This window comes from Solea solea, chromosome 16 (assembly GCF_958295425.1).
Source record: "Solea solea chromosome 16, fSolSol10.1, whole genome shotgun sequence".
Classification (NCBI taxonomy): Eukaryota; Metazoa; Chordata; class Actinopteri; order Pleuronectiformes; family Soleidae; genus Solea; species Solea solea.
This window is the reverse complement of record NC_081149.1, coordinates 21534829-21556963: the sequence shown is the minus strand read 5'-3', so window position 1 is coordinate 21556963 and position 22135 is coordinate 21534829. Positions and strand designations below refer to the sequence as shown.

The 22135-nt window shown below is 43.8% G+C and overlaps 1 protein-coding gene across 4 annotated transcripts in view; it reads right to left on the bottom strand.

Annotated features, from left to right (window-relative positions):
• The window catches only part of LOC131475354 (RNA binding protein fox-1 homolog 2-like), a 53623-nt gene extending 31829 nt beyond the window's left edge, over positions 1-21794 (bottom strand). For 3 of the 4 annotated variants that reach the window (XM_058653423.1, XM_058653424.1, XM_058653427.1), the window contains exons 1-2: positions 20724-21794; positions 2918-2968 (exon numbers count right to left, since the gene is read on the bottom strand). In XM_058653423.1, coding sequence (XP_058509406.1) covers positions 2918-2968; positions 20724-20978 — 306 coding nt within the window. In that variant the 5' untranslated portion in view covers positions 20979-21794. The remainder of the gene's footprint in view (positions 1-2917; positions 2969-20723) is intronic. The other variant, XM_058653422.1, reaches the window with a different exon arrangement.
• Between the last annotated feature and the right edge of the window lie 341 nt (positions 21795-22135).

Sequence of the window (22135 nt, the reverse complement as noted above, 5' to 3'; positions counted from 1 at the left end):
CAGTTTTTTTTTTGATTGAGTTATTTATTGCGCAGCAGCCTGTCAGCCCAAAAAAAAACAGCGGTCAGTAAGCCAGATCGGTAGATGGCTAGGTAGCTAGCTGTGTGGGTAGGCTCCTCCATCAGCATCTCTCTGCTGCAGCTGCCTTCATCACTCACATGGAAGTCTCACAAAACTGAGGGAGCGCCTGCACCGATTCCTGTAGCTAACCCTCACACTGAACATGAATCTCTATCATGCTGCATTGCGCCTTTTTCTTCTGGCTCGGGCTCAGTTCCCTCACTTCCCACCACTTTATTGTTAGGAGGCGCTTAATTTGCAGAGATGAGAGTGCAGTTCCTTGCACTGCATTTTCATATGGGAGGGACAGAACTCTGCGGAAAAAAAGCCCTGATGCCAAGCTTTCGCACATCTGCTGAGTCTGGCTAAAAGTGAGTCCAGAGGGATGGAGGGAGGGCAGCGTAAGTGATTGGAAGTGGTGGTAAGAAAGGGGGCAAGTGCAGGGAGCTCGGGCAGAGTGGTAGAGAGAGAGGGGCAGTGGATGTGAGCAAGAGATAATGGGATAGGGAGATAAATGGATAAAGGGCTGGGTGAAAAGAAGAGAGACGGATGACAGGATTAGGGCTGTAAGTGAGGAGGATGAGAGGATGAATAGGGGATGATCTGAGGATTAAGCACCACACCAACTGAACACAGATAAACACATGCAGGCACACACACTCTCACATGCTGATAAAGTACACACAGATGCTCCGATCATATTTATGCTGATGCACCTTGGCTGACATACAGACACACGTGGACTCATCCCACAATCATTAGCCACAGCAGACAAAGTCCTGCTTCTTCAAATACATCAGCAATAGCACATGATTCACCATATTCCATAGTTGCATCCATTTCATTTTCAGGAAAACTCTCAGCCCCTTGTGGGAAGGTTATGACTTGATTTGCATATTGCTAAATGCTTCAGTGTACAGTCTCCATTAGCGATGAAATGATTAATTGATGAATCGATTACTAAATTGATTGACAACTATTTTGATAATCGATTCATCTGTTTGAAGCTTTTTTCATGATTAAAACAAGATTTGTGATTGTTTAAGCTTCTTAAATGTGAATATTTTCTTAATTTCTTTGCTCTGGATAACAAAGAAATCATTAAAAGTGAATCATTTTGGTTTGTGAACAAAACAAGACATTTGAGAACATCATCATTTCCAGGTTTGACGAATACAGATCAACATTTTTTAAGGTTTTTTATGTTATGGACCAAACGATTAATCGAGAAAGTAATCGACAGATTAATCGATTCTGAAAATAATCGTTAGTTGCAGCTCTAGTCTCCATGTCTTTGTGTTGACGTCTCTTTGTGTGTATGTTGTTAGCCCTGATCACGTGTGTGACCTACACACACACACACACACACTGAGCACCACAGGAGCCTGTCTCCATTAAACACACTCGTATTGACACAAGCATACCTACAGGCAGTTCAAACACGCATACACAACGTAAGACAGAGACAAGACAAATGTACTGCAGCTATGAACACACCAATCTGGCTAAACTGAGCTTTGCCAGCCCCATTTGCATGATAACCAGCAGCTCCCGACTCCTAATATGGGTGCTCAAGGGCAGAATGCATTAGCAGCAATGACTTTTAAATCATTTACAAAACAAATGCAGGCACAAGTGGGCTGTGAATTTAACAGATGACAAGGGGAGTTCATACATACTGCAGATCACAAGACACCTCTGTCCAGGTGTTTGTCTCTTTGGCCAGACAAGAGAGTACGAGTCCACTCTAACGACAATGGCAGACCATCCTAAATTAATTTTAATTTAATTTCGGTTTCATCCCTGCATCATCATCCTAGTCCTTATTTGCTTTGTCTGGTCAGCACACAAATGGAAATAACATGATAGTGGACACTGGGGAGAAGCAAGTGGAATTATACAACGTAAAATAAACTTAAAGTAGTGTGGGCCTCCTCCTCCTCCTCCTCCTCACACTCCAAGGAAGGAGACAGTGAGGGTAAAGCAGGAGTGAAGAGTCAAGCACAGTAGATGAATAAAAAATGGAAGACTACATAAGAGGGGTTGGGGCCTGTGGAAATCTCCCATGTGGTGATGTGGGGAGGGAGACTGGGGGCAAGCGGACTCAAAGACCAACACTCCCCTCCTGTGGCACTGGCAGAGAGCTGCACGTCCTGTGCACGCACGCACACACACACACACACACAGGCTCTCAAATACACTGGCTTTTCTCCTAAACGCACCCAAGTGAAGCAAGCATATGCATGTACACACACACACACACACACACACACAAGCACTGAGCTGATTTGAGCTGCTCATTGTGCTCTGCTGCTTGGAGGTAGATAAGAAAATAGTTGGCTGCGCTGATGCTACGCTGCTCACATAAGGCACTCATTACTGAGAGCAATATGCATGGAGAGACACACAGAAAGAAAGAGACTGAGAGAATGAAGCAGAAAGAGAGAGAGAAAATATAAGGAGGATAAAACCAGTGCTGCAAGTGGAGCAGGCAGAGCTTAGTTTAAAGGCGATGGTGAATAATGCCTCTCTGCTTTTTGATGGGTCAAGTCTCTGAGTGAGAAGCACAGTCACTCGCAGTTTTCATCAATTCCTCTAACAGCCATCATTCATAAACTGCCACCGGCAGTAGCACAAGAAACTTTATAATTGTCTCGATGATGAGGTTTCAGTGCTCCTGAACCCATCCTGCTGGGTGACGACACTGAGGTAACCGGGCTCGTCAGAATAACAGGTTTAATTGTAAAAATGTGAAGGTTATTCAAAGCAAATGCAAACTTGCATGTTGATTGATTCTGTAACACATCATTTTTCAAATTTTCTTTTTGGGGTTTACGAGCAGTCACCGATCTCTTACCTGGCTGTGAGGTGCGTATCCATGGAAACCAGGGTTTAAAGGCTCATTGTTCTGCAAGAGACAACAGGAGAGACACACAGTAAGTGGGTATACTTTTATTAAAACAAAATCTCTGGGTTTTGTGTGGATTTGTGAATGTCATCTAAACGTTTGTATGACCGGATATTATTTAAACTACTTTTTAAGCCTTAGCACCATCCAAAGATCATTAGGGGAATTCAGAGGGTTACAAACGAACAAAAATGGTCAGTTGGTAACAAAGTTCAAGCAAGGATAGAAGACCCCCTCCCCTCATCAGCCCTGCCCCAGAAACCAGTGTTGTGGTTAATTACTCTGTAATTACTTTAATTAGATTATTTCTGTCTCTCTCCCCTCTCTTTTCTCAGGGACTATTATTTTCTCCTCTTTGTCATTTTGCCCCATGCAAGAGGAGCAGGGGGAGCACTGGAACAATAGGGAAAAGTTAGCCAAACAATGATATTTTGACAGCAGTGAGAGATGACACAGGCACCGTCTCGCCTGCTGGCATGCCTCGCAGAGAAAACATGACCACCTTGTGAGACTCAGGAGGCATGAGCCTCGCTAGGCAAGGAGAGAAGGGGGGAAATGAGGAGAAGAGAGAAGGACGAGAGGAGGAGAGAGTAAAAGAATATGTGTGTGTTGGGGGGATGGGTCTTATGAAATGCTGAATTTTTTTTTTCTCTTCACTGCATTTAATCTGCAGCACCGAGGGGGAAAAAAAGTGTTTCAAATCCATGTGCTGCTGCCACTCAGAATGAAAGAGCTCCTCCATTCAACACACAACTTAAGTGTGGGCCTTGTAATGGTGCAGTGATGAGAAGAGCAGATTTGGCGTCTCTAGAGTGTCCACAGTGTTAATCTCCTGACCCCGACCTCAAGGCGCCTGCTGTGAGAGTGACTTTCTGATGGCGTTTGTTCATTCACTCAATCAAGGACAAGGGTCTGAGGAAGTGACGGCAGCTTGACACAAAGTTCGTCTCAAAGTTGTGATAAGTGGCCACTGAAGCTGATCCTCAAGGGCCATCTTAAATTCAGTGCAACTCTTTTGGCGTCGAAGACGTGGAAGTGAAATCCAAAAACACATGTGGTTACGAGGTATGAGTGGAGACACAGAAGGAGTGTCTAGACAGAGCACACTAGTAAGATCACGAGGGGGAATAAAAGTATGAGGGTAAAAAATGTACACGATGTAAAATGTAAGGAATAGGACGGAATGAGAGCGAAACATGTTTCTTTTGATGCTCGGGCAGTTAAGTCTGTCTGTGTACGTATGTGCGTGTGTGTGTGTTTGCGTCCACACTCGGGGCACGTCCTTGTCTGAAACAACTCTTTCTTTGTCTCCTTCTCTCCACTTCCTGTTTCATCTGGAACCAATTTCCCCCTCGTGCCTCGTCCCCAGAGGGAACACTCTCGTTGGTGCGCCACATTTACGGGGGGAATGGATGGGAATGGCTTATATTCAGCAACACAGTGACTGTGGAAGCTGCTGGTGCTCAACACGGCCCAGATGGAAATGCAGTATAACAGCGCTGGTCAGAGCAGAATCTTAAGTCTTGGGCAATGTGGAGAAGAATGAGAAACCATTTCCTATTTTAAATAAAAAACAGATGGAGCCACAAACACTGCACTGCACTGCAAACTGTTGTTTCAGTGCAAGGAAAAACTAACTTTTTCAGCATCTTTACTACATACATTGATTGGTAGCCACCAAAGTAATTTGAGAAATGTGATAATTCTGCTACATTACCACAAGATACAGACAACTAAAATGTTGGCAATGTGTTTTTATCCAATTTACAGTCAAAGTAAGGGTGTGGGCACTGCACTAGCAACAAAAAGTGGGAGAAAAACTGGAATGCAAGTGAAATCTAAACCAAAATTATCCCCGACCGTCAAATTACAGAGTCAGTGTCGGTCCTAGAATGGACAGAGTGGTGAGAAGAAAGAGAAAGAGCACGAGGAGGAGTTTGAGAGCAGGAGGAGAGAGGGGGTAGAGTTTAGCAACATCTGGAATCAATCTGTCTGCAGGAGAAGAAGGAGGGAGGGAGCTAAATGGAAGAGGGAGGGACAGAGGAGAAAGAAGAAAAGAATGAACAAAATTAAATGAAAAATAGGGCAGAGACAGACACATGCAGGAGGAGGAGATATGTGTGTGGCCAAAGCCAAGAAAGGGCAGAGAAATATAAAGCAGTAAAACATTTGCAAAATGGAGACAATGAGTCATGAGTCAAGTATTCCATGGGATTTATATTTTCTTAAAGGGTGGGGGAAGGGATCGGGGGTCTGAACTTGATACCTACTTTTCAGACACACACTCAGGCTAAAGCACGCACAGACACACACTCCCTTCCCATATGGCAATGCTTTCAAGTCTTATATGCCCGTGTATGAAAGGCACTCGTATATGCCTTCTACGCTCTTTTTCAAATAAATAGTAAATTAACATGGCAATGCTGGACTTGCTCAAAGTTTCCATTAAGTTAATTCCATAGAGTTTGTGAGGGAGGAGATGCCTTTGAAGGCGCCGGCGAGATGACTGGAAAGGGCTTCAGACTGAACTGGCAGGGATCAGCAAAAGCACAGAAAAAACAGTTCCACTCTCATATAAACACACTCTGGCTCCTGTCCCCTCCACTGACTCCACATAGGGCAATACTAAAGGGCGTCGCTCTTGTTTATTTTCGCTCTCCCTCTCTCTCTGACTCGCTATTTTAGGAGAAGGAAAGAAGTTGGGGAATAGTTGGAGCAAAGGGGGAAGAAGAAGGAGCAGCGGTGGTGAGGGCAGGCAAAATGACATGAGGTCAACAGATGGCGAGGGGGGGGTGGGGAGGGGGGACTGAGGGAGGACTGAGGGAGGAGGGTAATTAAGGGGGCTGCTGCAGGCATCCACTGCTCCTTAAAAGAACAGCCTGAGGATGTGCATTGTGTCAGTGTTTACTTTTTACAGTTTCAATGATGAAACAACAAAAACACCAAACAACATAAATAAATAGATCCCACCTGCTACCACCGAAACACCGTTACACACACAAAAATAATACAATTGAAAACAGTGAATAAATATATACAACGGGTCATGACGTCACCATTTAGAATCCATATAAATAAAGTTTGAGCGGCGCCATGTTGAGGTTTTTCCACAGGGAGTTCACAGGTGTCACCTGTAACAGTATTGGATGGTTCCAGATTCCACTCATATTATCATATTATCTCTTATCCTTTAAATATAAACTCCATGTTACTGATGTAAATCAAGTGTGTAAAAGGGCTCATTTTACAAGACTTTCATTCAAACGGATTTCTTTTTGCAACCCGTGGACCCAGCAAAATGACTCATAAGCATCATTACTTCATGACTTCTCATGACAGAGCTCATTACAGGAACAGGAACGGAGGTTAAAAGGCTGAAGAACAAATAGTCAACAGGATAAAGGCTAAATCCTCCACTTTACCTTTCTAGGGTTATATATATTCTTCAAATAGCTTCAGAAATATTTTAAAAACTATTATCTTCCCAAAAACTCCGCTAATGGATATCACCGGCATTCAATCACAGCCATTCATCAAATGTTGTCTGCAGAGGATTCACTGGCTCAATATGTGAGCAAACTCACGCCTCTATAAAGTGAACACATCACAAATGAGGAGGAAAAACTGGCGATGAAAGTGGCACAATGTGAGGACCAAGTCATGCCGTAATACAGCACACACACACTGGACTACAAGTAATTAACAGCACACGCCAGAGGGCAGAGGACAGAACGTGATGGATGTGCTCTGTCGGTGTGTTATATTCTGAAAGGTATATCACAAACAACAGATGACGCTGAAGGCGACAAATGCAGTGGAGATGGAACATACGCAGGGACACAAAGACGGAAAAAAGACAACCAAGGGGAAGAATAGAACAGACATGATGAATTGCACTTTTCCACCAAGCCTTGAGTTCAGTAAGACAGAAACCTTTTCCAATGGGGATGTGCCAACAGGATAAGACGGCTATGAGTTTTTGGTTCTTTTTCCCCCGTTTTTGTTCTTTCAAGAAGAATAAAAATGCTGCAGACATCTGCTCTGACTATAACTAAACAAACAGGATTTGTTGATGTCTATCTGCCCCCCTCTTACTGTGTGGTCTGCTTATGACGACAGATGACCTGTATTTAATTTAACAGGTGTTTATGTGTGGGCCATGTGCAGGTCCCCTCCACATACCAGCAGTCACATTCACATCTGCCTGTGCTGCATTATTTTCCAAACATTTGTGATTTTGCTGACTTTTTTGTTTTTTATCAAACCAACATTTCATCCACACGGAAATGGCTCTGAAACGGTGCTTTTTGGAAACGTATCCCAGAGTGGGAAAACCACAAAACTTGCATTTTCAGGTGGACAACCAATATGCTACTTTGGGAAAACAATGACGCAATAGTCCCACCTCTGTCTGGCCCTGGCATTCACTGTCACTATCATCATTTGGAGATTTTTTTGGTCTGTTTGCTTTATGATAACTTTTATTATTTTCCTTTCTTTCTTTCCTTACTCTGGGTTTGTATTCATTGTAATGTAAAGCTTTATTTAAAAAAAAAAAAAATGTTTGCACACAGTATGCTTTATGCGCATGCTCAACATCTTCTCAGTTTTTGGTGCAACAGCGTTACAGCAACAGCCATGTGGATGAAGAAATTTCCTGAAACGATGCCATGTTTACCGGGAACCTTTTCAAAATGACTAAGAAAAAAAATTGTTTATGCTTCGTTCCATTCCGTTTCTGTGTGGATGGCGCCCTAAAGGTCAACTGTCACAAAGTAAATCTGAGACTGTTAAGATCATTGCTGGGAACTAAATACAACGACCACATATTGAAGTTAACTCTGACATAAAAGATTGACTTCTTTTTATTTAATCACACCTACTTTCATCTATTAGAATTGTAAAGTGCACAGTTCCACTGATAAGAACACGTGTAGGTCTTTAGAACTCAGGCTCTTGCAAAATTAAATCTTTTGTGGAATAAAGCTTTCACTCCGAGCAGAAATATCTATAAAGTGACAACGTTATTATCTTTATTTCACACCGTATTAAGAATTTCAATGCAATTAAACAACTGAAATGGTGAATGTATTTTCCCCCGCACATCCTCAAAGATCAACTTATTTCTTAATCATTTTAATTTTGTCAATGCAAAACATGCAATATAGCATGTGTGCAAAGCTACAATGGCTGATGAATGAAAGTGGAACAGATGTCGGTTTCAGTTTGTCAGTGGCGTGTTTTAATGACATCCTGGATCAATACTTAGCATCAAATGATCCACTTATTTGTAAGGATCTGGGCTCATGCATGCACTCTCATGGATCTGGGTATATGTGTACACAGTGATGCAGCAGTGCATCATCACAAACTATGCCTTGTAAGGGAAACACTGAATTGACGTTTGGCTGCGCGTCAGTGGAGATGGGAGCACATATGACAGTTTGGGGGCAGCAATGTGGAGAGGGCATGTGGGGGGGGGGGGGGGGGTTGACATGATGACCATAAAGGGAGAGTCAACATGTGAGTGTCATGTTTAGGGACTGAAACAGAGAAAGGGCGGGGGAGGGTATCACACTAATGTATAATTTCAATCTAATTAAGTGTTTCCTTTCTTTTCTTCAAAAACATTAATGTATTCAGCTTTATAACCGGAACTGAAGTGAACACACAAACACAGAAACAGAAAGGGGCGGGGGGGTGGGGGGCTGATAATGGGTTGAGCAACTTTGTGGGTGAATTTTTAGCTTATCGGCGCCAGTTCAAAAGTCAAGGGTGACACCTGCCGCTGTGCTACAGCTCAAAGTTTAACAGCAATCATTAAACAGCAGCTGAGAGCATAGAGTGAGACCTGGTAGGGTTGTGTCTGAGACACATGTTCACACACGTCAGTGTGGACTGAACACACAACATCACTGTACCTCCTCTGCCTCGCTGGAATACAATTCCCCTTCTTTGGATATTTCTTCTTTTGTGTGAATAATTCAGGCCTCTGAAGGACGCCCAGACTTTTAGTCTACAGTTACACGTAGGCTCTCTGGGTACATGCACTGCTATTTACCACTGTAGCTATGTAGAGCCAGCAATAGCATTTCATCTTGCTCTGATACCCAGCAAATGTATTTTACCATTAAAATACAACAACAAATAACAAATTACTAGAAATCAGACTGCCGTCTTTGATACGACGCGTCTCATTAGTCATGTGGAAGTTAAGTCACTTCCAATTATATGAAACTAAAAACTGAATCCAGCCAAATGTTTGCCATGACTGGTTGCCAACTGAGACTAATTAATATCCTCACGATTTTCTGAACTTTGATGTAAATTTAAAAAAAAAAGACATGCAATTAGTTTTTTTTAAATGTTATTTTTATCTGTACATTACCAACCAGAGGCAAAAGCTCTATGATAGCAAGAGAGCTCCGCTTCCTCTAACATGTACTGTTGTATCTAAATTACATTAACTATGTATAGTTTGTTCAGAATCAGCTGTTTATCACAGTAGAAACCAGTAGATGCTCATCTTTCATTGATTTCAATGGGACAGCACTGTTTAAAAGATCGGCAACTGCCACTGTTACATTCTACATTTTGTTGTACAGGTTGACAAGGTAGATATGGATTTTTTCTACGGCTGATGCCGACAGTGATGTTTAGAAATCAGTGTCATTATGTGATGCCAATATTCTTTTGCCAATTGACTTTCTCCTCCCCAAAAGATAAAATATAACAGTTTAATGAAAATAACTAGTACTGAAAATAACTAGTACTGAAAATAACTAGTACTGAAAATAACTAGTACCGCGCGCGGTTCTGAACGGGTTCGAGCCGACCCACGCGGGTCGCCGTGTGCCACGGCTCCCCGCGTGCCTCGCGCTCTCACCCGTTCATTCACCGCGCGCGGTACTAGTTATTTTCAGTACTAGTTATTTTCAGTACTAGTTATTTTCAGTACTAGTTATTTTCAGCGGCGTCCCCGCGCATGTCGATCCAAATTTCGGGGGGGATCGGGCAACGTATGGCAAAGTTATAGGGCACTTCCTGTTTAAAATGGCCGACTTCCTGTTCAGTCAAATGCGCGTCCGTAAACTTGTTCAGGGAAGTTCCCTTGTCTTACATATCAAGTTTTGTTTAGATCAGACAATCTTAGAGGTTACTTCCTGTTTCTGGCATTCCACTTCCTGTTGGGAGGTCATCTTTTGCAGACATGCTCAGGACAGGTCCCTTGTGTCACATATAAGGTTTCGTGCAAATCGGACAACATACGGCAAAGTTAGAGGGCACTTCCTGTTTAAAATGGCCAACTTCCTGTTCGTCTGTGGAAACATGTTCAGGGAAGGTCCCGTAACTCACATATCTAGTTTTGTGTCAATCGGACAATGTAAGAATTTACTTCCTGTTACGGGCGTTCCACTTCCTGTAGGGAGGTGACCTTTTACAGAGATGCTCAGGACAGGTCCCTGGTGTCACATATAAGGTTTTGTGCAAATCGGACAATGTACGGCAAAGTTAGAGGGCACTTCCTGTTTAAAATGGCCGACTTCCTGTTCGTCTCCGGAAACATGTTCAGGGAAGGTCCCGTAACTCACATATCTAGTTTCGTGTCAATCGGACAATGTAAGACTTTACTTCCTGTTTCGGGCGTTCCACTTCCTGTAGGGAGGTGACCTTTTACGGACATGTTGAGGAAGGGTCTGGGGTCCCACATACTAAGTTTCAAGCGGATACAACAATCCCTGTTGGAGCAGCATCAAAAACTATAAATGTAATTCTGTCTGCTGTCACCAGGGGGCGCTGTATTTGAAAATGAATATTTTCATATAGACGTGTTCAGGGCCGGACTGTCATCAATCCTTGCAAGTTTGGTTCAGATCGGACCAGGATTGGCAAAGTTGTAACAGTTTGTTTTTTTAGAATTTTCTACCACCACCAGGAGGCGCTGTTTTCAAAATGTACCGTTTCAGCAACATAGTCGTCTTCAGCAACTAACCATCATCAACTATAGCAAGTTTGGTTGGGATCAGACCTTCCATCGCGAAGTTATAAGAGTTTCATTGTCTGTTATGAAAAATTATTATTATCTCCAATTTTGGCGCCCCCTATCTCGTACGCCATACAATATTTTAAAAAGCTTTTGATAACTTTTGATGCTCAACTCGTCCACATTGATCTCACCAAGTTTGAAGGTGATCGCACAAAAGCTCTAGGAGGAGATAATTGAAATACAAGCTGTCATATTGTCTGCTGTCACCAGGGGGCGCTGTTTTCGAAATTGAATATTTTCATATAGACGTCTTTAGGGCCGGACTATCATCAATCCTAGCAAGTTTGGTTCAGATCGGACCAGGATTCACGAAGTTGTAGCAGTTTGATTTTTTGTCCCAAAAATCCGACTTTGCGATGTTGCCATGGCAACACCGTTAAACGATTTGTCGTCATATTGATCACGCATCATCTACCATGTGTTTTGACTGTTGTCACCAATTTTGAGTGCGGTAGGATTATCTGTGTAAAAGTTATTCCCGAAATCGTAAAAAAACTTTTTTTTGGTGTATTTTCTTTCACCACAAGGAGGCGCTGTTTTCAAACTTCACCGTTTTTTCATAGACGTCTTCAGCCATGGCCCATCATCAATCATAGCAAGTTTGGTTCGGATCGGACCTTCCATCGCAAAGTTATAAGAGTTTTGTTTTTCTGATGCGAAACATCAGAATCATCACGAACTTTGCCGCCCCCTATCTCGTGCGCCGTGCGACATTTGAAAAAACTTTTGATACCGTGAGCTCCTCAACTGGTCCACAGGGACCTCACCAAGTTTGAAGGTGATCGCACGAAAACTCTAGGAGGAGTTAGTTCAAATACCATTGCTGCGAATTCGCCAAAATCGCCAAAAAATGGCCAATCAACCCAAGATGGCGGATTTCCTGTTGGGTTTGGATCATGGTCATAATGTAATTTTTTCTTCATCCTGACCCACTACACATGTGTACCGAATTTCGTGCATGTGCGATATTTGTGTTGGTCATGGTGAATTTGGACAGGTGGCGCCGCACTTATTGGCCCCTCCCACATTCAATTTTCGACGCACATTCCCCGAACCTTTTTCAGACGTAAATTTACACCAGGATTGATGCGGTCACAAAAATTGGTGAGTTTTGGGGTATGGGAAAGGCCTCAAAAAGGCAATTCATTTGGGGGAATAATAAGAATAATAATAATAACTAGTACTGAAAATAACTAGTACCGCGCGCGGTTCTGAACGGGTTCGAGCCGACCCACGCGGGTCGCCGTGTGCCACGGCTCCCCGCGTGCCTCGCGCTCTCACCCGTTCATTCACCGCGCGCGGTACTAGTTATTTTCAGTACTAGTTATTTTCAGTACTAGTTATTTTCAGCGGCGTCCCTGCGCATGTCGTTCCAAATTTCGAGGGGGATTGGGCAACGTATGACAAAGTTATAGGGCACTTCCTGTTTAAAATGGCAGACTTCCTGTTCGGTTAAGTGCGTGTACGTAAACGTGTTCAGGGAACTTCCCTTGTCTTACATATCAAGTTTTGTGTAGATCAGATAATCTTAGAGTTTACTTCCTGTTTCGGGCATTCCACTTCCTGTTGGGAGGTCATCTCTTGCAGACATGCTCAGGACAGGTCCCTGGTGTCACATAAAAGGTTTCGTGCAAATCGGACAACGTACGGCAAAGTTAGAGGGCACTTCCTGTTTAAAATCGCCAACTTCCTGTTCGTCTCCGTAAACGTGTTCAGGGAAGTTCCCTTGTCTTACATATCAAGTTTTGTTCAAATCGGACAATGTAAGACTTTACTTCCTGTTTCGGGCGTTCCACTTCCTGTAGGGAGGTGACCTTTTAAGGACATGCTCAGGACAGGTCCCTGGTGTCACATATAAGGTTTTGTGCAGATCGGACAACGTACGGCAAAGTTAGAGGGCACTTCCTGTTTAAAATGGCCGACTTCCTGTTCGGTCAACGGCGTCTCCGGAAACATGTTCAGGGAAGGTCCAGTAACTCACATATCTAGTTTCGTGTCAATCGGACAATGTAAGACTTTACTTCCTGTTTCGGGCGTTCCACTTCCTGTAGGGAGGTGACCTTTTACGGACATGTTGAGGAAGGGTCTGGGGTCCCACATACTAAGTTTCAAGCGGATACAACAATCCCTGTTGGAGCAGCATCAAAAACTATAAATGTAATTCTGTCTGCTGTCACCAGGGGGCGCTGTATTTGAAAATGAATATTTTCATATAGACGTGTTCAGGGCCGGACTGTCATCAATCCTTGCAAGTTTGGTTCAGATAGGACCAGGATTGGCAAAGTTGTAACAGTTTGTTTTTTTAGAATTTTCTACCACCACCAGGAGGTGCTGTTTTCAAAATGTACCGTTTCAGCAACATAGTCGTCTTCAGCAACTAACCAGCATCAACTATAGCAAGTTTGGTTGGGATCAGACCTTCCATCGCGAAGTTATAAGAGTTTCATTGTCTGTTATGAAAAATTATTATTATCTCCAATTTTGGCGCCCCCTATCTCGTACGCCATACAATATTTTAAAAAGCTTTCGATAACTTTTGATGCTCAACTCGTCCACGTTGATCTCACCAAGTTTGAAGGTGATCGCACAAAAGCTCTAGGAGGAGATAATTGAAATACAAGCTGTCATATTGTCTGCTGTCACCAGGGGGCGCTGTTTTCGAAATTGAATATTTTCATATAGACGTCTTTAGGGCCGGACTATCATCAATCCTAGCAAGTTTGGTTCAGATCGGACCAGGATTCACGAAGTTGTAGCAGTTTGATTTTTTGTCCCAAAAATCCGACTTTGCGTCGTTGCCATGGCAACACCGTTAAACGATTTGTTGTCATATTGATCACGCATCATCTACCATGTGTTTTGACTGTTGTCACCAATTTTCAGTGCGGTACGATTATCTGTGTAAAAGTTATTCCCGAAATTGTAAAAAAACTTTTTTTGTGTGTATTTTCTTTCACCACAAGGAGGCGCTGTTTTCAAACTTCACCGTTTTTTCATAGACGTCTTCAGCCATGGCCCATCATCAATGGTAGCAAGTTTGGTTCGGATCGGACCTTCCATCGCAAAGTTATAAGAGTTTTGTTTTTCTGATGCGAAACATCAGAATCATCACGAACTTTGCTGCCCCCTATCTCGTGCGCCGTGCGACATTTGAAAAAACTTTTGATACCGTGAGCTCCTCAACTGGTCCACAGGGACCTCACCAAGTTTGAAGGTGATCGCACGAAAACTCTAGGAGGAGTTAGTTCAAATACCATTGCTGCGAATTCGCCAAAATCGCCAAAAAATGGCCAATCAACCCAAGATGGCGGATTTCCTGTTGGGTTTGGATCATGGTCATAATGTAATTTTTTCTTCATCCTGACCCACTACACATGTGTACCGAATTTCGTGCATGTGCGATATTTGTGTTGGTCATGGTGAATTTGGACAGGTGGCGCCGCACTTATTGGCCCCTCCCACATTCAATTTTCGACGCACATTCCCCGAACCTTTTTCAGACGTAAATTTACACCAGGATTGATGCGGTCACAAAAATTGGTGAGTTTTGGGGTATGGGAAAGGCCTCAAAAAGGCAATTCATTTGGGGGAATAATAAGAATAATAATAATAAAAATAACTAGTACCGCGCGCGGTTCTGAACGGGTTCGAGCCGACCCACGCGGGTCGCCGTGTGCCACGGCTCCCCGCGTGCCTCGCGCTCTCACCCGTTCATTCACCGCGCGCGGTACTAGTTATTTTCAGTACTAGTTATTTTCAGCGGCGTCCCTGCGCATGTCGTTCCAAATTTCGAGGGGGATCGGGCAACGTATGACAAAGTTATAGGGCACTTCCTGTTTAAAATGGCAGACTTCCTGTTCGGTCAAGTGTGTGTACGTAAACGTGTTCAGGGAACTTCCCTTGTCTTACATATCAAGTTTTGTGCAGATCGGATAATCTTAGAGTTTACTTCCTGTTTCGGGCATTCCACTTCCTGTTGGGAGGTCATCTCTTGCAGACATGCTCAGGACAGGTCCCTGGTGTCACATAAAAGGTTTCGTGCAAATCGGACAACGTACGGCAAAGTTAGAGGGCACTTCCTGTTTAAAATCGCCAACTTCCTGTTCGTCTCCGTAAACGTGTTCAGGGAAGTTCCCTTGTCTTACATATCAAGTTTTGTTCAGATCGGACAATGTAAGACTTTACTTCCTGTTTCGGGCGTTCCACTTCCTGTAGGGAGGTGACCTTTTACGGACATGCTCAGGACAGGTCCCTGGTGTCACATATAAGGTTTTGTGCAGATCGGACAACGTACGGCAAAGTTAGAGGGCACTTCCTGTTTAAAATGGCCGACTTCCTGTTCGGTCAACGGCGTCTCCGTAAACATGTTCAGGGAAGGTCCAGTAACTCACATATCTAGTTTCGTGTCAATCGGACAATGTAAGACTTTACTTCCTGTTTCGGGCGTTCCACTTCCTGTAGGGAGGTGACCTTTTACGGACATGTTGAGGAAGGGTCTGGGGTCCCACATACTAAGTTTCAAGTGGATACAACAATCCCTGTTGGAGCAGCATCAAAAACTATAAATGTAATTCTGTCTGCTGTCACCAGGGGGCGCTGTATTTGAAAATGAATATTTTCATATAGACGTGTTCAGGGCTGGACTGTCATCAATCCTTGCAAGTTTGGTTCAGATCGGACCAGGATTGGCAAAGTTGTAACAGTTTGTTTTTTTAGAATTTTCTACCACCACCAGGAGGCGCTGTTTTCAAAATGTACCGTTTCAGCAACACAGTCGTCTTCAGCAACTAACCATCATCAACTATAGCAAGTTTGGTTGGGATCAGACCTTCCATCGCGAAGTTATAAGAGTTTCATTGTCTGTTATGAAAAATTATTATTATCTCCAATTTTGGCGCCCCCTATCTCGTACGCCATACAATATTTTAAGAAGCTTTTGATAACTTTTGATGCTCAACTCGTCCACATTGATCTCACCAAGTTTGAAGGTGATCGCACAAAAGCTCTAGGAGGAGATAATTGAAATACAAGCTGTCATATTGTCTGCTGTCAGCAGGGGGCGCTGTTTTCGAAATTTAATATTTTCATATAGACGTCTTTAGGGCCGGACTATCATCAATCCTAGCAAGTTTTTTTCATAGACGTCTTCAGCCATGGCCCATCATCAATCATAGCAAGTTTGGTTCGGATCGGACCTTCCATCGCAAAGTTATAAGAGTTTTTTTTTTCTGATGCGAAACATCAGAATCATCACGAACTTTGCCGCCCCCTATCTCGTGCGCCGTGCGACATTTGAAAAAACTTTTGATACCGTGAGCTCCTCAACTGGTCCACAGGGACCTCCCCAAGTTTGAAGGTGATCGCACGAAAACTCTAGGAGGAGTTAGTTCAAATACCATTGCTGCGAATTCGCCAAAATCGCCAAAAAATCGCCAATCAACCCAAGATGGCGGACTTCCTGTAGGTTTCACGGGAAAGTCGTCATCGACTTTTTTGACCGTCCCCACCTAATGAACGTGTGTACCAAGTTTCGTTCACGTACGTTAAACCCGACATGAGTTGACCTAATAGAAGTTTTTTGCGTGACTTTTTAGCCCCTCCCACCTCCAATTTTCCACGCATTTTCCCCGAACGACTTTCAGACGTAAATTTACACCAGGATTGATGCGGTCACAAAAATCTGTGAGTTTTGGGGTATGGGAAAGGCCTCAAAAATGCGATTTACTTTTAGGAATAATAATAATAATAATAATAATAATAATCTTTTGCATTTCAATAGGGTTCTTGCAACCTTGTTGCTCGAACCCTAATAATAAATAAATGATACAGTAGACTGCTTAACTTACATAAACATTGATTCAACACCCTTCCCCCTGCACTTACATAAAACATGTATAAACTGAATTTTAAATACATGAAACGAAATGAAAAAGCTACATTTTGTCAAAAAAATGTCAGACAAAGCAGCGTTTCTGACATTTTTGAGAACAAAATATGTCATCTTGAATAAACAAGTGATCGTCAGCTAATGAATTCAATAATCTGAAAATGCCAATTATGTCAGGTCACCTTGGTGAAGAAGCATTCTGCCTTGAAAAGGTGGCTGAAACGTTTCCAGATTCATTTTCTGTTGTCACCAACTCACTCCACCTATAAAAGTGACGCAAACAAGTGCTATCCCAGGGAATAAGATTTTGTCCATTTGGCAGCAAAAACTATTAAACTTTGGTTGCCATGTCCTTACTTCATTAAGGAAAAAGTCAAAAAGATCTCCGGAGTGCCTTTTACCATCTGTTTTGTAACACAGTGAGCAGGAGCAGACTGCCGGCAGCAATACATTTTCATTAGCAACTAACTTTATTTCTCATTGGACTCCTGAGCAAAAAACTGCACTTGCTCTACAAAAACAAGCAGCACTAATTGTAATAAACGCTGCATGTGGTGAAAGTTCTGAAACACAAACTGGCCACTCACAGTAATACCTTATCGCAGCGATGTGTCCGTTCATTTCAACCAAGCCCCCCCTACAGCTTTAGCCCTCCCCCCCCATCCCAGCTTTGCTCTGGCCCGTTAAAGCGATCAGTCTGGTTAATGCCCTCTCCTAAATGAGCTTTGATCTCGTTAGTGTGATACAAAGCCTCTTTACTGCCAATGATAGGACAAATCGGCTCTCTGAAACATAGGTAGAAACAGCAGAGAGTTGGAGACTGCACTCCCACTGCATCTGAGTGGACCACAGAACTGCCTCAAGGGGAAGCATGAGTACTACCACGGAGAGCAGGGGACGAAATGTAAGATGGAGAAAAAATGTATGAGACATGGGGGAGAAGAAGAAGAAAAAACAAGCATGTGAGGAAAATAAGGGGCTGGAGCTGGACATTAAAAGGGATCGATGTTACTTCAATTCATGTGATGCAAGACAGACTGGGAAAGGGGGGGCAACAATAAAAGGTGACAATAGGGAAGAAGGGACAGCAGACTGAGAGAGTGTAGGGTGGAGTGGTTTGTCTCACTGGCACACTAAAGCCTGTGAACCAGGAGTCAATTAGCAATCTGGAAATATGCCTTAGGGAAGGAGGGAGGGGGCAGAGAAATCAGAGGACAGCTAGAGGGGAGAAGGGGGGAAAGGGAGCAGGGGCGGGGGCGGGGGGGTGCTATATGAAGGGGTCTGGAGATTGTATGAGGCAGAGCGGGGGAGGAGAGCAGGAGCAACAAAGGGGAAAGGAGGCTGCACTCTCATTTATTATTACACTCCTGATTTACAGTCAGCCTGGAAGGTCAGTGGTCTCTGGGCTCCCAACAGGAATACTATGGTAATTGCCGGGCGCATTTATCTATGCCATCACACATCGGATTCTGCTACCCCATCCTGAGCAGGCACGTGGCTACAGTGAGCCACCGCCATTAAACTACCATGACTGAGTTGACGGCATTAGCCCACAATGACATTTTCTTTTCTTTTTTATTTACCCTTTACATAAAAAGTTTTTCAACCACTCATCTTCATTCCCAGAGTATCCACCTCCTTATCTCTCTCCCCCACTCTGATGTCATCCTACCATCCATCACTCTCCTCTCACCCATTATCATGATCCCTGATGGATGCAAGCTAATGGCTCTGATTTCCTTTCTGCCCTCTTTCTCTCCTTGCTTCCATCCTTTGTTTTCACCTTACATCTATCAATCCAAGCTGCATATATCCACATCGTCCTCCTCTCCTGCGATACACTGAAACATTTTGCCAATTTAAACCCCTCTCAATTGTCTGTCCCATTCGGGCCATCACTCCTCCTTTTATCTATATGCATCCACCAATCACTTTGTACCTCATTTTCCATCTATCAATCAGCTCACCATCCCTCCCCATCTCGGCTCCACTCCATCCCATTTCCAGGCTGACCCCCCAGTGACCAGCAATCAATACAACTGATGGGCAGTGAGAATCCTCCTCACGCCACACAGCTCATAGTCACATCATCTTTGCCGGCAGGCTATAACCTTTCCCCATCATCAACATCCAACCTCTGTGAAGCTCGCAGAGTAACACAACATTACATGAGGGCATATTTGTCATTGTAGCAGGTCAGCCGTGCAGCCAATTAAAGTACTTTACCAGTTCCCCCGGATTCAATTACCTGCAGATGACCTCAGAATATGTCCGCCTGCCCTTCGGCTGCTGTTAGAGAGTTACTAAAAACTATGCGCGTCAGCTAAAATCCCCCCGTGCTGTTGCAACACAGGCACTTGAAAGAATATGTATCAAAGAAATAAGGATGCATAATGAACACTAAAATATGCGTATATGCAGGCATATTTTTTAACACAGGTGAATCCACTAAAAAAAAGGCCATTCACATCCCTGCGTCACCCATGTATGAAATATCATTTCACAAAATGCCAGTAACAAAACCAGAGGATGAAAAAAACAAAAAACAATGGAGCATCATGTTACAGTAGTTAGTTGTTGCCATTTTGTATCTTTTACTTCACTCCATTGATGAAACTCAACAATTTGAAGGCGTAAATAATGTGCAACAAAATGAAGTATGGTGAAATAAAAAATACTGAGTGCTGTCCAACGTTATAAGAGTACGGTTAACTAAAAACATTTACATCTAACTCATCGTGGTACAACAACTGGAAGATGAATGCGTGTCTTAGCATTGTACGGGAAAGGACGCCTGAGTTTATACTGCTGCAAAAACTGAAGCCGTTGAGGAAGCAATTAGTGTGTTCACCTGGGTCCTGTGTTCTCACTAACGTAAATTGGAGCTGGATTAAACCCAGGATTAAAAGGAATGAGGTACATGTGAAAGAGAGAAACAAACAATCATGGATCCAAGGAGCGTACGCGAGAGGGGTGCATCCCATGTCTCAGTTACAATAACATACACTGATTAGTGTGGCAGAGGGAGGAATGGTTGTTGATACTTTGCTGTCTCAGCAGTGGAGTCATAAGAGCAGGGAAGACCTGAGTTGAAGAGGGGCCCCCCTGAGCCCCCCCCAACTCCTCCAGCCAACACCAAAAGGCTCTGTTCTTTGTCTTCCTCCATAGTGACCCCTCCCCCAGTCGTTGTCTGCCTGCCTCTTAACACCTAGGGACAATTTGAGGAGGGGGCGAGACGCAGGAGCGATTAATGGCACACGCGGTGTGTATCAGGATTCGGTGAGGTGACTCGCTGCGAAATCGTCTGAGAAATTGCATCCATGTGGTTCAAAACAAAGAAAATACACTGTACCTCACGACATGTGACAAAGCACTGGTTTACTCTGTGGAAGGCGTGATGAATGGGTCTGAGCTGTGCTGCTGTCTGTCATAGCAATGGAGTCTATATCATATTACCTTTGTCTGGCTTTGGTCATGGTCGCTCACACAGCAGCACAACATCTCACCAAGTTTGCTGTTGTTATATTCTTCATTTTCTATAATTATTTTGGTTAAAGTGACACAGTTTACAGTGAGCTGCAATGATGCATGATTATGTTGTTGATGAGAGACAGAGAAGGGAGGGAAATGGCCCTGTCAAAATATTATCATCACTCCCCGCTGATGCTGAGGAACAAAAGCTTTGAGTAGAAGGAAGAGGACAGCTGATACTCTGATACAGTGCTGCTACACATGAAGCTGAAATTAAAACTATTATAACATTAGAGCTGTGGGGGGGAAGAAATGTGGATGCCGAGGGTGTGTTTACATTGAATTCCTACCTGTCCAATGTCACCAATAACACTCCCGGTCCCGTCTATCCTTGGTCTCTTGCACTCCGCCCCGGCTAAGTCAGTCAGGGCAGCGGCTGTCTGGGCGTCGGGCTCCGGGTCTCCTCGCTTCATACCACGGACAGCTGCTGGACCCCCAGGCGCGTTCGCAAGGGCTCCAGCCGCCGTGTCAATGTCTCTTTCCCGGTCCATTATTCCCCGACTAACGGGTAGCATTATAGATGCAACGTCGGTCGACATTAACATTGGACGGCAGACAGTCTCCAGTCAAAAGTGTGTGTGATATATCTGCCTTCGTTCCCTCTCGTTCGATGTTCACAATGGATGTGGCTTTTCCCCCAAGACGCGTAGACGTAAAAATACTGAACAGATTTACATCAATGCAGGCAACACGCGCTGTTTATTGTCTAAATTAGCGTCGGTTATTCGTCGCATAGCATTACGACTACACCAGGACTCCGCACGAAACACATTAAGTTCAGCCTTTTGCCTAAAAAGTGAAGCCAGTCACCGAACACTGACCTATTTCAATAAAGATCACACGTCCGACTCCTGGATGCCTGACAAGCTAATTAGCCTGCTAACATTAGCTCGCCCGCTAACGTTACATTCCGCTAGCTCTGTTCATAAATGTAGCTCGGGGAGAAAACACTGCTCCCACTGCCAATAATAGAAAGCGTAGGAAATAATTGGCTTCACGTTAACACTCCTCTCTCGTTCTCCCCGCGCGGTGCCAGCCGACGTCTCTCTGCTAACCTAAACTGTATATTTGCATTAAAGCCTCACTTCCACATTGCTTCCCACTGCTTCCAGTCCCTCTTCGTCTGATAACACCGTCCGCTCCCTCGCCGTGTGCTCTGCCCTGGTGGAAGCGCCTTGGCTGCAGACGAACACGGTTTCCTCTGCTCTCAGTCCTGGTTGGCGTAAACTCGTAGTGTGGCGAGAACTGATCCGCGGTCAGATTTGTCCGCGGGAACCGGGCTGGAAAGGCAGGGAAGTGGGCCGAGGTGAGGAGAGCTGGTCTGAGGTCTGCGCTCCGTCTGCCTGTCTCCTTTCTCCTTCTTCTTCCTCTTCTTCTCCCCCCTCTAATACCCCTCCACCACCACAACCTCCCCCCTCCTGCCCCATCCCCACTTATTTCCATTCCCCAGGAGAATTAAAAAAAGAAAGAAAAAAAAACCACTTCATAACACTGGCAAAATATTGGCAAGAAAATCACTCTATAAACATACAACAATAAAACACAAACAAATATATACAATAAATAAAATGGTCAAAGCACTTGATAAAACTGTGTTTTATGTCCTTATATTTTCTGTTCAATTGTCTTTTTTATTGGTATTCAAACTGAATCAGAAATGTCCACACATTAATATGTTAATCTAATATGCATATGTTAATAT